Below are 21,717 nucleotides of genomic sequence, written 5' to 3' on the forward strand. Positions count from 1 at the left end.
CGGGCAAACTCAGCCCAGCGCCGTGTCCTGAAGGGTCTGAACCAGCTCTGCCAGCACAGGCAGCTACCAGAGGCCAAAGCAGAGCTCCCAGCACGTGGATCTGTGCAAGATGAGGCAGTGAATTGCAATGAAGAAATGGAGTTTTATCATGGGGGCTGGTGCAATCCAGCCTCTTCTGCAATTCAGGTTTCTGGCTCTTCCCCCAGCTGCTGCTCAATACCTGGGCTGGGGCTGGTGCACGCCAGCCTCTATTTATACAGCCCCCACACCAGGATGGGCTGCGACAGACCTTCACTGAGTGGGACCAGAGCAGCACAGGACCTGCCCAGGTAACCCCGGGGTTGGGGCCGCAGCGTTCGCAAGGTGCAGCTCCTCCGGCTGGGTCAGGCACATCTGGAGGGAGGTTCAGGAAGGGTCGGACACAGCTGGCTCAGGGGCATCCAAACGCTGCTATGGCAGGAGCTTGCTCTGAGGGGGAGGTGGGCTCTGCTCTGAAGGTCCCCAGCCCATCGCGCTGCTGCAGGGACAGCGGCAGAGCGGCGTCACACTCAGGAGAAGCACAGCAAGGCTCCACCAAAAACACGTCCTTGGTGCTTCTTAGTCACACTGAGGACAAAAGCTCGTGTGTAAGAGGGCCAGAAGGAAACAGCCACCGAGTGCTGAGCAGAACGGGTGGTTGGGGTCTGAGGGAAATACAGGGGCCGTGTAGGAGAGAGAGCCTTGAACCCGTACCTGCTGCGAGCGTGCCCACCTGAGGATCACTGGCTGCAACGGGCTCCCACAGGCAGCAGCCAGCCGGGAAGTGCAGGGCCTCACACCGGAGATCCAAAGACCACCCAGCACCAGGGAAAAGCCCCCAAGGCTACGTGCTCAGGAGAGCCGTCCGATGGCTGAGACTAACAGCTCCCGGGGCGCAGCGGCAGCTGCTCCAACCCCGACGCCACCAGTGCCTGAGCGCTCCCCAGGACCCAGCCTTCACCCCAGGGCAGCGCACGGGACACTGCCTCTTCCTTCCCCCAGAGCCGAGCTCCAGCGAGGATGTGGCTGTGGCTGGTGGCGGTGCTGGCGGGGCTGTTGTGGCTGCGGCGCTGGTACCGGGAGCGTCAGATGGTGCCCGGCCTCTCGGAGAAGTTCGTGCTGATCACGGGCTGCGACTCGGGCTTCGGCAGCCTGCTGGCACGGCAGCTGGACGCGCGGGGGCTGCGGGTGCTGGCGGGCTGCCTGACGGAGCCGGGGGCCGCCAAGCTGCGGGCGGCCACCTCGCAGCGCCTGCAGACCGTCCTCCTGGACGTCACCTCCAGCGCCAGCATCGCCGCCGCCACCGCCTGGGTGCGGGAGCGCGTGGGTGACCGAGGTAGGACGGGGGGACACGGCTGGGGCTGGGGCATGGCAAGGGGGCAGAGAGCTTGTGTCACCCCATCCCCTCCCCAGGGCTTTGGGGGCTGGTGAACAATGCTGGAGTCGCTATCCCCGCTGCCCCCAACGAGTGGCTGAGCAAGGACGACTTCGTCAAGGTGCTGGATGTCAACCTGGTCGGCCTCATTGAGGTGACGCTGAGCTTCCTGCCCCTGGTGCGCAGAGCCCGGGGTCGGGTGGTCAACGTGGCAAGCGTGATGGGCCGGATCGCCTTCTTCGGCGGGGGGTACTGCCCCTCCAAGTACGGCGTGGAGGCCTTCTCCGACACCCTCAGGTATGGGGGAGGCCAGCCTCATCCCACTAGGGGCTCCCGTGTGCTGGGCAGCTGTGCCCTGCTTTCCCCATGTGGGGCTTTGAGCTGTGCCCAGCTGCCTCCCATCCCTGCAGCTGAGATGAGCATTGAGCCATGGGGAGGGTTTGTGAAAGATGTCCCTGCGGGTTGGGAAACTAGGGCAAGGCTGGAACCAGGGGTTGTGCAAGCAGAGAAGGGTTTTGAGGAGCCCCAGGGAGAGGCGAGGGCTCCCCAGCTGCCACCTGGGGGACAGAGGGGTGTCAGTGGGGTCCCCATTGCCTTGCAATGCCTGGTCCCTGGGGTGCTGATGGCCCCCTCCCCAGCCAGGCGTGAGATGCGCCCCTTTGGGGTGCAGATCTCCATCATCGAACCCGGTGGCTTCCAGACGGGGATGACCAACCCCGGGGGGCTGGTGAAGGCCTTGCAGCACCTCTGGGAGAGGCTCCCAGCGGAGATCCAGGCAGCCTACGGCCCCCACTACCTGGAATCCTGTGAGTACCCCCTCTCCCCAGCCCTCACACCCCCAGGGCTGTGCTGCTGACCCCCATTTGTCCCCCCCAGATGCCCGGCAAACGGCCCTGCTGCACCGCCTGAGCAGCTCCCGCCTGTGCATCGTCACCGGCTGCATGGAGCACGCGCTGCTCGCCCGCTGCCCCCGCAGCCGCTACACGGCCGGCTGGGACGCCCAGCTCATCTTCCTGCCGCTCAGCTACTGCCCGACCTGGCTCTCCGACACCATCAGCACTTTTTTCCTGCCCATCCCAGCCGGGGGGACACCCGCACGCCCCTGAGACGTGCGTCTCTGTCCGTGTTACGCTGCTCAATAAAGCTGGTGGGAAGGGGGCTTCCCATGGCGAGCTCCATCCTCAGAGCTGGGGACGCGGTCCTGGGCCACCCGCTCTGCTCGAGGCGTACCCAAGCCTTGGCCAGAGCAGCTGTGAGCATCAGGGCTGTGGGGACAGCCCTGCCCCGACAGCCCTGCGGGGGTCCTGCAGCGTCCCCTTGGGCAGCAGCAGCCTTCCTCGGCTCTCCCACCTCCCCAGACCCCAAGGACACCTCGCACAGCTTGGCGTGTGGGGTGCAGACACTGGTCCCCTGGCCACCAGCCGTGGCCTGCAGGGAGGACAACCCCCGTGCAGCCTTCCTCCAGGCTTTTATTTGGTTTTGGGGGGTATTTAGGGCCAAACGCTTACCCGCATGCCAGATCCACAGGCTCCAGAGCTGCCGCATGGTTCTGTAGTGCTCTGGGTGCCTTTATCCTTAGCTCACTACCTCCCTCAGCTGCTGAGAGCTGGCTGTGAGCACCCGGGCAGCCTTTTTGCTGTGCCTTTAGCACAGGGGGAGAAATCCCCAGCCGCCAGCTCCTGGCTTCATCTGAGCAGTCAGGGACCGGCCCCATGCAAAGCCCCCAGAGGCACAGCCCCACTGTCTGCAGGCTCCCCTAGGCACCAAGTGGCTGTCGCTGGGTTTCGGCACATCAGCTGCGTGGGCGGCAACTCACATCCTTTATAACCCTAATTAAGGGCTGATTAGCGATGATCAGCTGGGAGACAAGCCCCTTAGGTTGTGCACTTGCCTGCGGGGTAAGAGCAGAGTTACCAGCAGCCTGGCTCCCACCCACCCGAGTCCCACGGTGCTTCTCCCTCAGGTGCAAGAGCAGGACAGCGCCGGGGCGAGAAGCCGGACAGGGAGCAGCCTGCACAGCACCACGTCCCTGCACAGCACCACGTCCCTGCACGGCACCACGTCCCTGCACATCCCCAGGGGCTGCAGAGCGCAGCGACGATGCTGGGCAGCACTGGGAGAACGGCTGGTCCCAGAGCAGCCCTGCCTGCAGCCGGAAACCATGAAGTACAAATCCCACGGGAATTTTGGGCCCGGATTCAGCTCCGTGGGGGTAAAAGCTCCAGCGGGGCTTCAAGTCTCTCGAGTGCCGGTGCCCCAGGGACACCCCCCCCCCCCAGCTGAGCTCCCCCAGCTGCCCCTCCCGCCCTGCCCTGAGCCCTGGAGCGGTGCCTTTCCGGAGAGGAAGCGGCCTCTTATCCCATTTATCTCCAAACAAATGGGAGAAGCAGGCCCCTGGAGAGGGTGGGGGCCCCTTGGGCTTGCTGCAGACGGTCACGTTTGGGTGCCGGTGGCCTTGGAGCATCCCAGCAGATATGGGGAGTAGCCGAGCTGCCTGCCCCAGCTCCTGTCCTGCTCCTGGCAGCACAGCTGGCTTGGAAATGCCACCAGCTCCTGCAGCTGGAAGTCCTGGCTGGGATCGGGCAGCCCCAAAATGCCCCAGGAAAGCCTTACGTCCCTCGGGTTGCTCTTGATCCAGCCGCTGCAGGGTCACCTGCGTCACTCAGTCCTTCCTGCTGCGTGTACCAATGCTTTTGTTCTTCACAGACAGGTCTGGTCCTTACACAGAATCACACAGAATTGTCTAGGTTGGAAGAGACCTCAAGATCCCCCAGTCCAACCTCTGACCTTACGCTAACAGTCCCCACTAAACCATATCACTGAGCTCTACATCTTCTTAACATCCAACCTAAACCTCCCCTGGTGCAACTTTAGCCCATTCCCCCTCGTCCTGTCACCAGGCACGTGGGAGAACAGGCCAACCCCCACCTCGCTACAGCCTCCTTTAAGGTACCTGGAGAGAGCGATAAGGTCGCCCCTGAGCCTCCTCTTCTCCAGGCCGAACAAGCCCAGCTCCCTCAGCCGCTCCTCGTAGGCCTTGTTCTCCAGGCCCCTCACCAGCTTCGTTGCCCTTCTCTGGACTCTCGAGCACCTCCATGGCCTTCTTGTAGCGAGGGGCCCAAAACTGAACACAGTACTCGAGGTGCGGCCTCACCAGAGCCGAGTACAGGGATACAAGTCCTGTTCCAAGTACACGTACCCTGTTCCGAGGACAAGTCCTTCCCTAAGCCCTTGGGAAATAAAATGCCAAGACAAGGAGCTTGCCAGCCCACGGTGCGTAGTGTTTGTGCCATCAAAGCTGGATCACATGCACCAGTCTTAGAGGGTGAGGGAGATGAAAACAAATAAATGCCCCCGAGGCCTTCATGCTGGTGCCTGGCCCTGCAGGGCAGGACAGAGTCCAGGGGCTGTTGGGGCTGGGCCAGCTTCTCACCCCCTCACCCCCTCTTAGCATCAGCCCCTGCTGGCCGTGGCTGCAGTGCGCGGCCTACATCCAATTCCTGCCTTTCCCCCGAGTTCCCCTTTGCAAACAGAGGCTGGGACCCTGCGGGGCCGGGGTACCTGCTCGCTGGGGTCGCTGGCGACTGGCCTGTTGTTGTGCAAGGGCCGACTTATCAGTGCCGTATGCTTCCCTGTTCCAGCCGTGCCTTCCTTCCGAGCCGATTGTTGATCACAATGTCTTGTCTGCACTTGAAAAGGAGATTTCCTGCAATTGTTTTGCAGGACTTGCAGCTCGATGCAAAACGTTCTGCCTATCAGCCCCCTCCCCAGCATAGGGGCAAGGCTAAAGCCCCCCTCCCTTCCCCTGCAAAACTGCCAGGCAATCATGTTGGGTTGATTAATTGCTGCCTGGCCAGAGGTGTTGCTGTGGAGATAGCCATCTGCAGCGAATTCCGACAGCTGAGGAGGAATCGCGACTCCAGCTGCCCCCAAGCCTAAAATCCTGGCTCAGAGGCAGTGCCCTGGGGGACGTGGCTGCTCTGCCCCCTCAGCAGTGTGCTGTGTCCCCAGTGTGCTGATTTTGGGCTCTTTCCCCAAAGGAAAGCCTGAGGGCCCCTGAGCAATGCCTCAGGGACAGGCACGCACATTCCCCCCAACCCACCCTAACCCTTGGGGCTCCCAGCTGATTGATTTTCCCCCTGCCCACAGCACCAGCGAGCCCTGGGCAGGATCAGGCCCATAGCTTGGTGGCCACCAGGTCCTTCATGGAGCAGGCAGCAGGTGAGGTGGCTCTGAAGCACCCACGGAGCCTCTCTGGTGCTGATGCTGGCACCTTCCTGAGGCTCCCCTTCCCCAGCACACCGTGACCTCAGGTGCACGCCAAGCCGGGGGGCTGGAAGCCACATCTGACATCCCCTCGCGCTGGGCTGTTCTCAGGATATCGGGCTGCCATGGTCATTTCCTGCTGGGGAGGATCCCGGAGCCCACCCCGAGCCCTACAGCAGCTGCATCCCTGCATTCCCAGACAAACGCCAGCCGCCGTGCCGCGAGGATCGCCCCGTGCAGCTGCTCCGCACGCCCGCCGGTGAGCCAGTGCGCCTCGCGCCCCTCTCCCACCGCTGCCTCGGGATTCAAAAGCCCTGGGCACAGGTAGGCTCCAGTCCCATGGGCTTCTTGCCAAAGCTTTCAGGAGGGTGACAGTGCCCGGGCAGGACTGGGGCTGGTGGTCTGGGGGTGCTGGTTGTGGTGCGTGGAGCTCCGCGTGGTGCTGTGGGGTACCCCAGTGCAGCGCTGCACTCAGCATTCCCAGGGATGGGTCCTCTTGGGAGTTTTGCAACAGGGTCCACGGCACCTTTGCCGTGTGGCTGCAGCCGTGCTGGGATCCACAGGCTTTCATGCTTGTGGCAATAAAAGGATGCTGTTACGTTTCCCTTAAGTTCATAGTTTTGGTACCTACTCGGAGCCCCGAGGGGATCCAGTGCGGTGCGCGGCAGGGAGGAGCGAGGGAGCTGGGCTGCACGGCACCTGCACACCACAGCGGGGGCATGGCTGCTGCTGCGGTCTCCTGCATGCCTCGTGGTCCTGACCACGGCCCCGGGGTGCACCTCTGCGTGTAAGGGCAGGGCAGCAGCAGTGGGGATCCCACCAGCTCTGCGCCGGGGGAACCTGAGTGCGGGAGGCGTGGAGGCAGCTGCAGGGAGCTGTGAGGGAGGCTCCCAGGCTTGCAGCCCCCATGCCCACGCTGACATTGCTGAGCCTCGGGGCTTGCAGGTGCCCTGACTGGGTCCTTGTCTCTGCCACCTGCCAGTCCCCAGCACCGCGTGTCCCCAGGGTACGGCCACCGCTGGCTGTGGTCCAACAGGGATGGAAGTGGGAACAGAGCTGGGGGACTGGGAGGCTGCTGCTTGCAGCTGGCGATGTGAGGTTAACGTTCAATGCTGATGCAGCATCTTTGGAGGGGTGATGTAGGAATTTACCCATCGGAATAAAATCCCCTAGGATTAAAAAAAAAAATACATATGTACTTCCAGAACCTCCCCCAGTGACCGAACTTTGCCAGGAGAGACCAGCTTATTTTTCTCTATTTTGCAGCTGCCCCACTCTGTGCAGCCACTTAGATTTTCTGTCTGAGTTTCCCTTTTGATCTTTTCTTATGTCTAAATGAAAACTCCTGCCCCTTATAAATAGGATTATTTTCTTTTCTTTTATTTATTTATTTATATTTTTTTTTTGGGGGGGGGAGGGATCTCTAGTATCCCTCAGTGCAAAGAGGCAGAGGGATATAAGGCAAGACCTGGTGAGCAAGTCTCCAGACAAGCTTAATTCAAGCAAGTCTCATAGTGTGACACCCACAGCTGGGTCTTTGTGAGACCCCTGTGTCCCATACCCCGGTGCTGCAATTCAGTCGTCATTTGGGATGGCCAAGAGCAGAAATTGAAGTTATCAAGAAGCTGAGCGTGCGGATGCTTCCCAGCTCTAGTGCCCGGCAGGGGCTCCCAGCGTGGCTGCAGCTCTCTGCCCCTGCCGAAGGGCTCCGCAGGTCATTGCTCTCCCTTTCTTTGCAGCTACCAGAATGGCTGAGACGACCGCTGCCCCCAGCGAGGTGCCCACTCTCCCAAATGAGTATGTACACTACCACAACTGGTCTGAGCTGTTCCACCTCTTCAACTACACCTACACCTTCTGCGAGTTCAGCCTGGATGAGAACGTCAAGCGCGTCGTCCTCTTCATCCTTTACCTGGTCATCTTCGTGGTGGGCTTGGTGGAGAACCTCCTCGTCATCTGGGTCAACTGGCAGACACGGGGCAACAAGAGCTTGGTGAACCTCTACATCATCAACATGGCCATCGCCGACCTCGGCGTGCTGCTCTCGCTGCCCATCTGGATGCTGGAGGTGATGCTGGATTACACCTGGCTCTGGGGCAGCTTCCTCTGCCGCTTCACACACTACTTCTACTTCGCCAACATGTACGCCAGCATCCTCTTTCTCACCTGCCTGAGCGTGGATCGCTACGTGTCCCTGACGAGCTCCTCCCTCTTCTGGCGTAAGCACCAGCACCGGGCACGCCGCATCATCTGCGCCTGCTGCTGGGTCCTGGCAGCAGCCATCCCCTTCCTGGAGGTGGCTCACATGCAGCTGGTCAACACCGGAGAGCCCATCTGCATCTTCATGGCCCCCTTCGAGACCTACGACGAGTGGGCGCTGGCGGTCAGCTTGGCCACCACCACCATTGGGTTCCTCATCCCCTTCCCCATCATCGCCGTGTTCAACGTCCTGACGGCCAGGTTCCTGAAGCGCACCAAGCCGGAGAGCAGGAAGCACTGCCTGCTCATCTACGCCTACATCATCGTGTTCCTCGTCAGCTGGCTGCCCTTCCACGTCACGCTCACGCTGCTCACCCTGGACGGCAACCACATCATCCTCCACTGCACGTTCGCTCACTTCCTCTACTTCTTCTACGACATCATAGACTGCTTCACCCTGCTCCACTGCGTGATCAACCCAATCCTCTACAATTTCCTAAGCAAAAACTTCCGCAGCAAGCTCATCTCTGCCGTGGTGAAATACATCCCCAAAGACCTCGCCGGCCAGAAAGGTGCAGACAACTCCTCCTCCACCACGCAGCACTCCATCGTCATCACGAAGGACAACAACCCCCCCAATTAAGCGGGGTGTTGGACTGCCCGCTCATGGCTGGCCCCAGGGGGGTGGCCAGCTCCCTGGGCTCACTGCGGTCAGTAAGGTTATTTTCCCTGGTGCTAAGCAGACACTTTGCTTTTAAACAACACTTCTTGGCTGGCCACCTGCTGTGATCTGAAGGCAAGGGCAGAGTGCCAGGCATGAAATGAGATGGTGCAGGGAGCTGCAGACACATCGCCTCTGATGTGCTGCCCTATCGGATCTGTTTAGCTAACGAAAGAATAAGAGAAAGAGATTATTTCCTGTTTTCCAAACACTTGTACTCTGTCTGCTCTGAAACCTGCTCACAAACCCAGTGCTGGGACCTGACGCCAGCAGCCCCCAGCCTTCCCCACAGCCACGCAGGGTGGGGAACATGCTGCCCTCTTCCTTTAGCCCAGGGTTTTCTGCAGCCCCTACTTTCACTTACCCGTGTGCTCTGGGCATAGCCTGCTGCAAAGGTATGGGATGAACGCTGCCCTTCTGCTCTGATGCTTTCCCAAGCAGGAACGAGATGAAATTCATGCCTTTGAAAGACAAACCTTCCCTCGCAGCACCTGGCAGGGAGCTGAAAGCCTGATTTTACAGAAATGAAGGCAACAAAACCCAGAGGTGCTGAGCATGACACAGAGCTGAGCTTTAACGAGGGGAGGAACCACTCAACATCGGCAACTCATTGAGGGCGATTGTTCAAACCCAGCAGTCAATTAGGGACAAGTAGAACTGGGTTTCACCGCGCAAGTCTGCCTTCAAACATGATGGGAGAATCGAGTTAGGGTTCCTGGTTTGCGTACTGCACCCAGCTCTTTAACACTGGTCTCCTTTAAAGCATCTCGTGTCGGGTTCCTCAGCCACTGGGCACCTTTCTAAGCACCGGCGGGCTCTGGCAGTCCTTGACACGCGCTCCCTCTCAATCAAAGTCGCATGGAAGGTGTGCACTGCGGCACTTCCATGTGCACATCCTCAGAGTACGGGCTGCAAGAAACTGGAGCATCTGGAGAAAGTTCCTCCCCGTCTGGCTTCTGCTCAGTCACATGCTGCGGGTCAAGCCCTGGGTAGGGGAAGGTGAAGGAGCAGCAGCCGCTGGAAGGGAATTCATAAATCTGGAGGCCTTGAGCTGCTTAAGAAAGCCATTTTTAAAAAAGCAAGGCATAAGCAAATTGGACAGGATGCTCGCCTCCAGCAGCGGAGGGCAGGATGTGCCGGGCTGACACGGACCCACGGTCACCGTGGGGCTGGCCGGGGGCCGCTCCGCTCCCCCGCTGCACGCCCCAGGGCTGCTGCGCAGAGATGTCCCTGCTCGCCTCCAGAAAGGGACCGGCCCAGGCAGGAAAAGACAAATCCTTCTCTGTCACAGAAATATTTGCTGAGCAGCCAGGGCAGAAGTCAGCCCCCCGACACAAGGGCAGCCCCTTTGGTAGGGGATGTGGAGGCAGCCGCCAGCTGAGCGTGGCTCCGCGCCCGACCCCTCTCGGGGCTTCCTTTTGCCCGTGCCCTCTCCTTCTCACTGAAGAAACTGAAGATAAGCACACAATAGCAAGACATCTGATGCATGACATAACCCGGACAGCACTATATTCCAGTTACCTAAACATGTACAACTTGGCATTCGACCTATTAAACTTTTGTTTTGTTTTAAAGAAAACTCTCCTAATGCATCTGCAACTTTGTGCCAGAGCAGCCTCACAACCTCCCCCCGGACAGCACGAGGCAGAATTATTTCACCCACGGCTTCACCCAGAGACCTGGCTCCAAAACCCTGCAGGTCCTGCAGCTCCCCTTGACTCCCTCCCAGCCTTCCCTTGTCCCCTCTCATGGGAAGCTGTCCCAGCAGCGCGTTCCTTTAGCATCCCCAAATACCCGCTGCTCCTGGGCCTCCTCCCCAGCTTGAATTTGTCCAGCACTTGCTCCTGGCACTGGCTAACTTTATAAAAAGAATTGTTATTATTTTCTTTTTAACAGAGAAACAAGGCACAAGAGATCAACATTTTTCATTTTATTATTCTAAATAAAAACCACAATTTGTGCTGAACAATGGAGTATAAAAGAACCCGATGTACAACGATTTTAAACATCTACTATTTGGGGGGAAAGTTTACAAAATATACAAAACTTTACAGCAAATAGATAGTAAACACTTAAATATCAGGAGGTCAGTACCTACTATTAACTTAACAAAAAGGTTAGACAGCAATTCAACTTTTTTTTTTTTCTTTTTTCTGTTTAATTATTTTGTTAAGAGACCCGGATCCTTCAAGAAAGGGGAGGACAAACCAGAACGGCGCGATGCGTTGCAGGGGTCAGAGCAAGGCAGCTCCGAGCACCCTTCACAGCGCTGGGGGGGCTGCTGAGGCCCCATCCCAGGCCTGGGGGGGCTGGCAGAGGGGCCGTGTGGGGCTGAACCCAATGTGGGGCACGCCATGCAGCCCCCCAACCACAGGGGAGGAGAGCTCCCTCAGCCCCTCTCAGCCACGGCCCCGTCCCCACACTGCCTCCATAAACGAGAGCTCGCTGCCCATCGCAGGCAGCTTCTCGTGGGAATAATTCATGACCACACAGGGAAGAACCCAAGACAGAAACATCAGGGACCTGAGCGCTCTCTCCCCACCCACACACCAAAAGCAACCGGCAGAAAATGGGGTGGGCTTTTGCTTTCCTGTCTCTGTGCTCAGAAGGGTGGGCTTGCTTTGCCCGCTACTGTTTCAGTGTAAAAGCTTCTCTTTTTTGGTTTATGTGCACAAAAGGCTTTTGCTTCACAGCTTAGCTAGACACGGGGCCGCAGGCTGTTACCATGCACCAGTGCCCCGAGGCATCCCGAAGCTCATTGCAGCTCCTGGGGCATTTCAGGAGCGTCTCGAGGCTTTGAAGACTCGGCGGTCCCAAGCCTCCCTCACATCCTTCATAACAACCTCCAGAGCAGACCACGGCCGTTCCCCACACGCCAGGGCCCCCATCCACCAGCACACCTCGCCACCATCAGGACAAGGGAGGCGACCCTGTGCCCCAGCGAGCCCCCCCGGCGACACGCTGCCGGCCCCCAGCACAGCTCCTGAGCCCTTCCCTTGGAGCCAGCGGGGTGGGCACGGCTCCTCACTGCCGGGGGTCCTGCACCAAGGCCACGGGCAGCCCCCCACAACCAGCACTCGGGAAGCAGCTCCAGCTCACAGACACCTTCCCCATCTCCCGCACCAGCCACCTACCGTCTCAGTGCCTATTCTCCTCTGTAAACATCCTGCAGGCACCTAAATGCCAAGCGGACAAGTCCCGTTAGGCACCCCCAGCAGGCAGTCAGCTGGCCCAAACCTGGCCAAAATAACACAAACGGGGGAAAGGACGCGAACCCCTCAGCAGCCTCCGCTTCCCTTTTTCCTCCCAGGTGAGGTCGGCTCCTCTGCCCCTGCCCTGTGCAGACACCGAGGTGGGAAAAGGAGGGCGCGTCGGTGCTCCAGGTGTGGGAGCAGACCTGGAGGGGACCAGGGGGGAACAGGCAACGTGCCCCAAAGGAGGCTGCTGCAGCCCAGAGAGCCGGGATCGATTTGGGGCATCCCAAGGGCGGGACCCCGCGTGGAGCAGGGGAAGAGCGTGATGATGAAGGAGAGGTGGAGAGGAGGCATCGCAGGCTGACCGCACTGCCTGGGGGAGGAGGTAGAAGAGGGTGGATGGGAGGAAGGTGTTTTCAGTCTGCGTTTAGTTCTCTCTGTTCTATTGTTCTTAACTGGCAAGAAATTAATCTTCCCCAAGCCAAGGCTGTTGTGCCCATGACGGGAAGTGGGGGGAGAGCTCCCTGCCCTTACCTCAACCCACAAGTTTCAGTCTCCCCCCACCTTCTATTGCTACATAACTCCTTCCACAGGACTTGGATGGGACTAAAGGAAGAGCTGCTTCGATGGGGAAGGCTGTGACAGAAGTCAAATGACCCAGCCGGGTGGCCACCGTACCTCAGGAAACTGGTACAGGACAGGAGGGGATGGAGGCCGTCATCTCCTCGGATGCTACACGTTAATACTCACGAGGTGCTTTGCATCTTCCACGCGCTTTGCAGATGTGAGCCAGTAATCTTCAGCACACTCCAGGGAGGTAGGTCGGTACCACAAGTGTTACCACCCTCATTTTACAGATGAGGAAACTGAGGCAAAGAGGTGAAGTGACTTGCCCAAGGCCACAGTGGAGCGGGGGGAGCAATCCCCAGGAATTCCTAGCTCACGAACCACGCGTCCGGACCACGCTGGGCTGCGGGTTGCCCCTTGGAGCGGAGGGGGTTAGCGGGGGTGATCTCGCAGGGTTGGCAAATCACTAGTTTTGTTTTGTAACAGCATTATCTTTGCAGAAGCACAGGAGCCCAATTTACGACGACCGTAGCTTGAAAGCGCTTCCTGTTTGTGAGGTAGTAGGAGTTACCTAAGGGCAGTTATAACTCACGCTGTGGTATTTGGAAAAATCTGTTCCTCTCCACCTCTGCCCCACAGCAGGATAGCATGGGAACCAGCCGGTCCCACCCTTCCTGGTGTAAACACTGCCGGCAGGGCCGGGCCGGCCCCGGGAGCCCAGGCTGCAGCACACGCGGCTCCCAGCGGCCACCCCAGCACCGCGCCACGGTCACGGCGTCGCGACAGAAGGCGAACGGACTCACATCGGCACCGACACCGTCCTGCAGCGCTCGTCAGCGAGGGGACGCGTCCGGGATGCAGTGGTGGCAGCAGCAGGGGCCATGCCTCCGGCAGAGCTCCATCCTTCCCGACAACACCAACGGGGAGATAAGGCCACGGTTTTGGCTTGTGCTCGTGCGCCGGGGCCACGCAGCCTCAGCACCGCTGCTCTCCGGCAGCTTCCAACACGATGCCCTGGGACGCAGCGAAGCATCATCCCAGGAAGGGCTGCAAAACACCTCCTAGGAAGCGGCCGATCCCTCAGCACGGAGCCTCTGCCCTGCCTCGCTCGGCCATTCCTCCACGGGACCTCCCTGCTCGCAGCACCCCTCTGTTCGGGCTGCTCCCTGCCACGAGGTGGCCGGCTCCTTCCTTTCCCTTTGTCCAAAAACGGGGTCTTTGAAGACGGCAGCAGCATTGTGGGCACGGCAGCAACGTGCCCAGAGCCCCCGGCCGCCCTCCATTGCCTGCCCCTGGCATCCCGCCTCACTGCCTGCTCGTCTCCCCTGCAGCGGAGCCACGGTGGCAAGGCCGATCCTGTGACACGGACTCTCCTCACAATAGCAGCAGAACCCCAGTGATGCCTAGAACGAGTCTTTTTTTTCCTGTCTTTTTTCTTTTTCTTCAAGTCCAGCATCATCCTGCTCTAGCTCTGTCCCTCTCTACTGAGGTCAGGTGTCAAAATATCTTAGCAGCATCAGTTTGTGGGTAAGCTCAAACTGAGGGTTAGCCTAGTCAAGTGGGCTAAAAGGTTTAAAAAAAAAATCTAGATTCAAAACCTAGTGAGAAATGCTAAAAACACAAAACTCATTGGCCTCTAACAGGATCAGAGGTAAGTAAACACAACGGACTTCTCAGAAACAGTGATGTAGCTTACGTGCTGTTGATTTGTACAATGCCAATCTAAAAAGCCCTAGCAAGGCCAAAAATTAAAAAAAAATAAAAAATAAAAATAATAAAAACAGAAAAGGAGGATTCCATCCATGACGCCTGACCATTAAATAAAATAAGCGACGTTTCTCCACAGCTTCTGTCGCGAGCGTTTGCTCCTTTGCTGGCCCTGCCCTGCCTCACCCCATCAGCTGTCCGCATTTTTCTCCGCATCTTTGGAATGGATAATGTACATGAAAGTCTGCTCGATGGTGAAGTCCGGGGGGAGGCTGCCTTTGTGCACGCCTATGTGCTTGCTCATGAGGTTGAGCGTGGAGCTGTAGTGGCCGCACACGGTGCAGCGGTACATCAGGGCCCCTGAGTGCGTCCGCAGGTGGCACTTGATGGTGGAGCGGCCGCGGAAGAACTTGTGGCACACCTTGCACTGGTAGGGCTTCTCCCCGGTGTGAATCCTCCGGTGGTAGTTGAACTCGCTGGTGTGGGCGAACCTCTTCCCGCAGACCTTGCAGCTGTACTTGCTGTTGCCCGGTTGGCTCTGCAGTGCCAGGTCTTCGCTCAGGAACTCCTCGGGCAGCTTCCTCTTCTGCAGCCCCTGCGGCTGGAGCCGGTCACCGAAGCTGGGTCGGATGTCCAGGCCGCCGCCGCATTTGTGCTGGCTGACATGGTAGCGGTACGCCGCCTCCAGCTTGAAGCTCTGCCCACAGAAGTGGCAGCGGAAAAGAGCCTCCTCCACGTTCTGGTGGACGGCCAGGTGCTTCTCCAGGAGGTGCCGGTCCACAAAGCTGTTGGCGCAAACGGAGCAGGAGAAGACCGAGATCCCCAAGTGAGACAGGGCGTGCCACATCAGGCTGCAGAGGCTCAGGTGCCTCTGATCGCACACGCCGCACGTCTGGCTTTTCAGGTTCACGTGGTCCAGGATGTGGTTGCGGACGGTGTGGAAGTCTTTGGCCAAAGGCTTCCCGCAGGCGGCGCACGCCAGCTCCGAGCCGGATCCCCCGCTGAACGCGCCGACCTTCCCCGGCAGCGGGTCGCTGGGGTGGACGATGACGTTGTTGTCGAACACCCCTTCCCTGCGGTGCAGGGTGAGCTGCCACTGGGTGAAGAACTTGGTCTCACACATGTCGCAGGAGAAGAGGAAGATGCCGATGTGGGACAAAACGTGAGTGACCCTGGAGTTCCGGTCCTGGAAGTGGGTTTCGCAGACCTTGCAGTTCCCGGTCAGCAGGTCAACGTGATCCCTGGCGTGCTGGCGGATCAGCTGGATGTTGGGCTCCAGCACCTTCTTGCACACCTGGCAGGGCATGGCCTTGCTATCCCGGCTGTCGTTCTCAAAGGCCAGCTCTTCCTCGCTGTCGTCGCTCAGCTCGATGACTTCTTCTGACGGGCCCAGCTCCTCGCTGGCATCTTCGAAGTGCAGTTCGTCCTCGCCCAAATCTTCCAGCTGAAGCTCATCCATCTGCACGAAGCCCTGCTCTTTGGAGTGGTTGCTGTTGCTGGGACAGGAGTTGCTTCCCGTGGAGATGTCCAGGGAAGCGTCGGTGGTGAAGAAGCCGCCCTTGCTGTAGTCACCGTTGCTCTGGACTTTATACTGCTGGCAGGAGCTCGTGGTGGTTTGAACGACGACGTTCACGCTGCCCAGGCTGGGCTGGGCTGCCATGCTCACGGCAGGAGCGAATTGCTCCACATCTGGTTCCTGCTCCGTTTTAGGAGGCTGCTGCTGCTGCATCAGGGCGAGGGCCTGGCCGCCTTCGCTCACGTTATTCCTGTCGTCCTCCTTGTAGCCGCCCACTGCCTCCCCGTGCAGGAGGTAACCGCGCTCGGGGCCGAAATGCTCCCCGCCGCTCCGGATTTCCCCCAGCGAATGGTTCTGCTCGGAGGAGGCGCTGCTCAGAGGACCCGACCGGCCCTCGCCCATGGCCAGGGAGGGCTGCTTGGGGATGGCCGAGCTCTCCAAGTCGGGGAAGGTGGAGTGGCAGGCCTGCAGCAGGTCCTCCATGCCCAGCCGCTCCGCCACCTCGTAAATGACGCCCACGTTGATCAGGTCCGTGAAGAGCTCGGAGGTGTACACGAAGCTGAGGATCTTCTCGAAGTTGGCCGGGGTGATGAAGTCCACGACGTAGGTGCGAGCGGCGTCCAGCCCCGTGTTCAGAAAGAGGTTCTGGAAGTAGCCCGCGGCGCAGGCCAGGACGGCTTTGTGCGCGGCGAAGGAGCGGGTGCCCACCAAGATGGTGACGTCGCACATGGTCTCGGAGAGCCTGCACTTGTTGAGTTCCTTCAGCAGGTTGTTGGGGTGGTTGGTGCTGTGCAGCTTGATCCTCATGCCCATCTTAGCAGCTGCTTGGGGGTCTCCCTGTCCTGCTCAGCTGCTTCTTCACGCCCTCATCAGCCGCAGGAGGTGCTTGGCATCCAGAAAGTGGCAGGGCAAGGGGCTCTGTGGGGAGGAAAACGTGAAAACTTGAACACCTTCACAGCCAGGGAGGTGTCGTGGCAGACCTCAACCCCCCCCCCTCCTGACAAGCAACTGGGAACCAGCTCCTGAGGTGGAGGCGAGCGGAGCCCCTCTCGTATCAGGAAATAAAATTAAGAAGCCGCCGGCTCTGCCAGCGATGCCCCAAAGCTCCTGATGCGCCCTGGGCACCGCGCTCGGCTCCGCCGCTCACAGAGTGCTGGGGGGGGGGGGGCTCCCCTCCAGGCCTCTCCAACACCGCTGCCTCGCAGCCCCCTGCCCGCCGCCCACCCTCGCTTCAGGTCTCCCCCGCACCCACGTGGGCGTTTTGGTGGGGTCTCGCCCCCCCCCCCCCCACCGCAGCGCTGGGCCCCCTGGGGGCCACCTCCCGGCCCATCCTGCAGCCCCCAGCCCGGCCACCCCCCCCCTGCTCACGAGCCCCCAGCCCACCCTCAGCACCCAGGGCACCGAAAGCCCCCGACATGTGGGGACACGAAGGGGAACCGGCCGAAACGCGTCTCAAAACCCAGTTTGCTGGGGGGGTCCCACACCAGCGCCCTGGTGCCAGCTTCCATAGCAAGGAAAAGGGGGGGGGGGGGCAGGCTGGGGGGTGCTCTGCTGGGGTGCACCCGGAGCCCTGCCCGGAGCCCCCTGCCCACTCTGGGGCAGGTGGGGGGTCTGCGGGTGCAGGAGGAGCCGGGGAAGTGTGCCCCCCACCCTGGGGTGCTGGGGGGGGGGCTGTGGGTGCAGGGGGAGCCGAGGATGGGTCCCCCACAATTCGGGATGCTGGTGGGGGGGGGGGGGGAAGAGACCGGGCAATGGGGGGAGGAGGAGGGAAGCGAGGGGAGGGGGGCACGGATCTGCCACCGAGGGAATGGGAACTGGGGGGGGGATACCGAGGGGGGGGACACGGGAGGGGGAGGCACCGGGGGGGGGGGCACCAAGCAGCCCCGAATTGGCCACGATTTCGGCGAGGGGAGGGTGGGAGAGACCACGTGGGGGGGGGGTCCGGGGGGAACCCGTTGGGGGGGGGGACCGAGGGGTGGAGGGGGGGGCTCAGAAAGGGAGGAAGGGGGGGGGTCAGAAAAGTGAGGGGGGGTAGAAAGCGAGGGGGGGGCAACGGGAAAGGGGGGGGGGGCGAGGGGAGCCGGGGACCGAGGGGGGCGACGCGGCTCCGGGGAGTGGGGGGGTGGGAGTGGGGGGTGGCCCCGGGGGGGCGGCCCCGGGAGGTGGGGGGGGGGCGGCCCCGGGGGGGGGGGGGGGCTCCTTACCCGCCCGGCGCCCCGCACCATCGCCGCTCGCTCACACAAAGGCGCCGCCCCGCCCTCCGCCGGCCGCCGCCGCGACGAGCGCCCGCGCCGGCCGCCACCGGAGCCGCCTTCCGCCGCCCGCCCCCCCCCGTCGGGGCCACAGCGCCGCCACGGCCCGGAGGGGAACTGCGGGGGAGGGGGGGGGGTGGCACGGGGGCGGGGGGGGGCACCTGGAGTTGGGGGGGGGGGACACGGGGCCGGGGGGGGGGGGTTAACGGGGCTGGAACGGCGCGGGGATGGGAGGGGGGGGAGGACGAGGGAACCGGGGGCGACGTCGAGGGGAGCTGGGGCAGGTGGAGATGTGGGGATGTGGGGGGGGAGGTGTGTGGGGGGGTCGTTGTAGCCCATGAGCAGCCCCCCCCCCCGGGTCTCCTCCCCGCCCCGTCTCCTCCCCGTGTCCCTCCCGGGCCCGTCGGGTCCCGTCGAGGCGCAGCGGAGGCACGGAGCGAGCCAGGGCTGGGGGCGATGTTTGGGTTCTGGTGCCCGTACAGCGCGGACGGCAGCGCGGCCCCGCTCCCGCCCCCAGCCCCGTCCCCACTCCCGGTCCCGGTCCCGGCCCCGACGGGCTCCCACGACGGCTCCGCAGTCGCTGCTCGCCTCCGGTCCCTTCTGGCCCCGCAGCCGCCGCCCGCTCCGAGGCGCCAGGACACGGCCCCCGGAGCCCCCCCGCGATGCCCGGGACGGAGCCCGGCGGGGGGGGTCCTGGTGCTGCCGCCCCCCGGTCCCTCCTCACGCTGCCCGGCGCTGGGACCCGGCGGCCCTGGGGGCGTCCGGGGGGGGCCCTGGGGAGCAGGGGGGCTGCGCTCAGCCCCTCCGCTGCGGCTCCGCAGCCCCCCGGGCCTCCCCCGCCGCCCGCCCGGGCTCCGCCATCCGCTTCCCCATGAGCCCCACGAAGAAGTCGTGCATGTCCCCTGCGGAGAGAGCCCGGGGTCAGCTCCCACCGGGCCCGGCCCCGCTCCGTGCCCACGTCGGGGCCCCCCCCTCGGCCGCCGCTGCGGGGCTGGCACCGTCCGGGAGTGGAGCGGAGCGGAGCGGACTTACGCTTCTGGGGAGACGCCAGCGCCGGGGGACCTGGAAGAGAAGCGGGAGGCTGAGCGCTGCCGTCGGGGCGGGGTTCGGGACCGGGGCCGGGACCGGGAGCGCCCCCCCGGCTCTCACCGGCGTCCTCCTCCCGCAGCAGCTGCAGCAGGGCGGCGAAGGCGGCTCCGGGGGGGCCGCCGCGGGCTCTCCAGGGCAGCACCGGGAGCAGCGGCTCGGGGCCGGGGCCGCTCTGCGGGGAAGCGGAGGGGTGAGCGCGGGCGGGGGCCGCCCGGTGCCTCCCCGACGGCCGCCCCGACGGCTCGGCCCTACCTGGGAACGGAGCGCGGGGCCCGGCGGCGGGGCGGCGGCGAAGCGGGCGAGGGCGAGCGGCAAAGCCAGGGCGAGCAGGGCGAGCACCGCGCGGCTCCGCATCCTCGCCGGGGCGGGCGACCTGCGGGAGGGGTCAGCAGCGGCCAGGGTCGCCCCTCGCCCCCTGGACGGCGCGGACCGGGGCAAGGTTTTGGGAGGGGAAAGCAGCGGAACGAGGGATGGGGGCCCGGGGGCAGCAAACGCTCCCCAGCCCTTTCCAGCTGGGGGGGGCTGCGGCACGGTGGGGGCATGAAGAAAAACGGGGGGGGGGAGGCAAGGGGGACGCGGTGGGGGGCTGCAGTGCAAGAGATGTACTGCAGAGGTGCTGGGGGGGCTGGGGAGGAGAGAGAATGGCTGCAGTGCAGAGCTGGGGGTCCTGTGCCAGGACTCGTGCCCGTTGTGCCGGGTTTGTGCCGCCACACGCCAGCTGGGGTGGTGGAAACACACGCAGGATGGAGCACGGACACGCAGGGATCACAGGCACCCACTCAGCCTTGCAGACGTCCACAGACACCCACACGCACCACGCACACCCCCTCCAACAGCCACAGCCCCCCGGGAAGGTCCCAGCCCCGGGCTTCCAGCCACCCCCCAAGCCCTCCCCACCTTCCTTCACCCCTCTCTCCTCCCAGCCCAGCTCTTGCTGCAGCTTCCAGCTCCCTTTCACCTTCCCCCAGCCCAGGCTGGGCGAGGAGCGGAGGCAGCGGCCTCCCCGGGGGACCCCACAGTACCTGGCACGGGTTTCGGGGACCTGCTCAGCCCTCAGCTGCAGCGCGGGCAGCGTGTCCCTCGTCCCTCCGGTGGCTGCGGAGCGGCGAGAGGCAGTGGGCAGCGGCCGCAGGCTGTGCCGATGGCTCTCGGGCACGCTCAGCCTGGAGGTGAAGCACCCCAGCGCTGCCAGCCGCGCGGAGCTAAATAAGGGGCCCTGCCCGTGGCACGGCGTGGGTGGGCGAGAGGAGAGCCGCCAATGGGGGCCGCGGGGGGTGGCACCCCCACCCTGCAGCTCAACGCCCACGCAGGCACCGTGACACCCGTTGCACGCGCAGTCACACCGCGGCCCAAGCGCGCCCACGTGGGCTCGCCGGCTCCCTGCCACGTCGTGCCGCCGCGGGGTACGGGGCCAGCACGCAGCCAGCGCCGTGCCCACGCAGCCCCCGGCCCTGCACACGTCATGCATGCGGTGGGACACGCTTCCAAAAACGCCACAGCCTCTTGGCACGTGTGTGCGCACCGGCCCCTGTCTCCAGAGTGCTGCCACGCTGGCAGAGCCACCGGTGAGTGCTTTGGCTGTGCGGACAGGCTCCGGGAGGGCTCACGGTGCAATGGGTCATGGCTGAGCTCCTGGGATGCACACGCAGGTGTGTGCACGCACACCCGTGCACAAGGACACGGGCTGCACAGCATGCACAGAGGTGCGCACACTCTCTCCCTGCGCAGCCCACCCGTGCCTCCTGTCCTGTCCTGGGGCTCTCCCACCTGCCCGGTCCTGGTCCCGTGAGCAGCACGCCCACCTCCAGGGGTCCCAGCAGCCCTAAATCCAGCCCCATGTGTGGCCGCGTTCCCCCAAGCCCCTCTGCGACCAGGATGATGGGGGCTTGGCCTCTCCAAGCACGGCCCAGCTCTGCCTCCAGGCTCCATCCTGCTCCCCCCAGCACTGGAGGGAGCAGCCTCCCACAACCAAACCCCCAAAACCAAACCCCCCACAGCCGAGCCGAGATGGAGAGGGCGATGGGGGGAAGCCGAGGGGACGGGAAGGAGCGGAGGGAGCCCAGCTCTGGCAACCGGCACGAGCCACAGATGCCAGCCCTCAACAGGCGGCTGTGGCAGCCCCACGGGAGGGGAGGCGGCAGCGGGAGCGCGGTGGCTCACGTGGCATCACAGCCCGGGGCAGGGCAGCATCTGCAGTGCCGGGGACGTTAATTAAATCGGAGCCTGGCCAGAGACAGCCTAATTAATTAATAACACCTACTTGTGTGGTGCCAAGCAGCCGCGAAAAGCAGCGGTGCCCCGGGCTTGTTTACGGCTCTGGCCCCTCTCCATGCACGGGGAGGGGGGGGGGGGTCCCTGCGCTGGGAGGTGGCACAGCCCCTGCGGGGCATGGGGAGCGTGGCGAGCCCTCGGAGGCACCCCCGTGCGTGCACACACGTGCCCCCTGCATGTGCACGCACTGCCCAAGTGCCCTGGCACGCGTGCCCGCACATGCAGCCCGTGCGCAGCTCCAGGCCCACCTGGGAGCTGCTGCTGCTGCCGCCGTGACGGGGAGTTGTCAGCTCTCGAAGTTAACGCGGGTGACGTGTGGGGACGGGAAAAAAAATCCCTCTCCCGGAGCTTTGACGCGTGCAGGAGAGAAAAGGCAGTGAGGGGAAAGGGGGGGGCGCGGAGCTGCACAGGGACCTGCGGGAGCAGGGCTGCAGCAGGGACGTGCGGTGGCTTCTTGGTGTCCCCCCCTCATGGCTCAGTCCCCGAAGGTGGCTCCAGCGTGGGCACAACGGGGGCTCTGCACTGACGGGGGGGTGCCGGGG

The 21,717-nt window shown here is 62.8% G+C and overlaps 4 protein-coding genes across 6 annotated transcripts; 2 read left to right on the plus strand and 2 right to left on the minus strand.

The window, feature by feature from the left end:
• The first annotated feature begins 204 nt into the window (after window positions 1-204).
• LOC137845854 (retinol dehydrogenase 16-like) lies at window positions 205-2,536 on the plus strand. Its single transcript, XM_068663355.1, has 5 exons — window positions 205-329; window positions 1,021-1,354; window positions 1,432-1,690; window positions 2,036-2,199; window positions 2,270-2,536. The coding sequence occupies exons 2-5, from the start codon at window positions 1,039-1,041 to the stop codon at window positions 2,497-2,499; spliced, it is 969 nt and encodes a 322-aa protein (XP_068519456.1). The 5' UTR covers window positions 205-329; window positions 1,021-1,038; the 3' UTR covers window positions 2,500-2,536.
• Window positions 2,537-5,404: 2,868 nt separating this feature from the next.
• Window positions 5,405-10,548, plus strand: GPR182 (G protein-coupled receptor 182). 3 transcript variants are annotated; one of them, XM_068663353.1, is made up of 3 exons: window positions 5,405-5,614; window positions 5,771-5,918; window positions 7,399-10,548. In XM_068663353.1, exon 3 carries the CDS (start codon window positions 7,407-7,409, stop codon window positions 8,499-8,501), a length of 1,095 nt encoding a protein of 364 aa, XP_068519454.1. In that variant the 5' UTR covers window positions 5,405-5,614; window positions 5,771-5,918; window positions 7,399-7,406; the 3' UTR covers window positions 8,502-10,548. The 3 variants fall into 3 exon arrangements, with proteins under 3 accessions (XP_068519454.1, XP_068519455.1, XP_068519453.1); XM_068663354.1 differs by having other exon boundaries at window positions 5,405-5,983; XM_068663352.1 differs by having other exon boundaries at window positions 5,405-5,918.
• ZBTB39 (zinc finger and BTB domain containing 39) lies at window positions 10,495-17,914 on the minus strand. Its single transcript, XM_068663343.1, has 2 exons — window positions 17,768-17,914; window positions 10,495-16,481 (listed from the first exon to the last, which is right to left on the minus strand). Exon 2 carries the CDS (start codon window positions 16,374-16,376, stop codon window positions 14,238-14,240), a length of 2,139 nt encoding a protein of 712 aa, XP_068519444.1. The 5' UTR covers window positions 16,377-16,481; window positions 17,768-17,914; the 3' UTR covers window positions 10,495-14,237.
• A 71-nt stretch (window positions 17,915-17,985) lies between these two features.
• TAC3 (tachykinin precursor 3) lies at window positions 17,986-20,358 on the minus strand. The gene is made up of 5 exons (XM_068663359.1): window positions 19,927-20,358; window positions 19,157-19,277; window positions 18,965-19,076; window positions 18,848-18,877; window positions 17,986-18,717 (listed from the first exon to the last, which is right to left on the minus strand). The coding sequence occupies exons 2-5, from the start codon at window positions 19,256-19,258 to the stop codon at window positions 18,611-18,613; spliced, it is 351 nt and encodes a 116-aa protein (XP_068519460.1). The 5' UTR covers window positions 19,259-19,277; window positions 19,927-20,358; the 3' UTR covers window positions 17,986-18,610.
• Between the last annotated feature and the right edge of the window lie 1,359 nt (window positions 20,359-21,717).

Source organism: Anas acuta, chromosome 29 (genome assembly GCF_963932015.1).
Source record: "Anas acuta chromosome 29, bAnaAcu1.1, whole genome shotgun sequence".
NCBI lineage: Eukaryota > Metazoa > Chordata > Aves > Anseriformes > Anatidae > Anas > Anas acuta.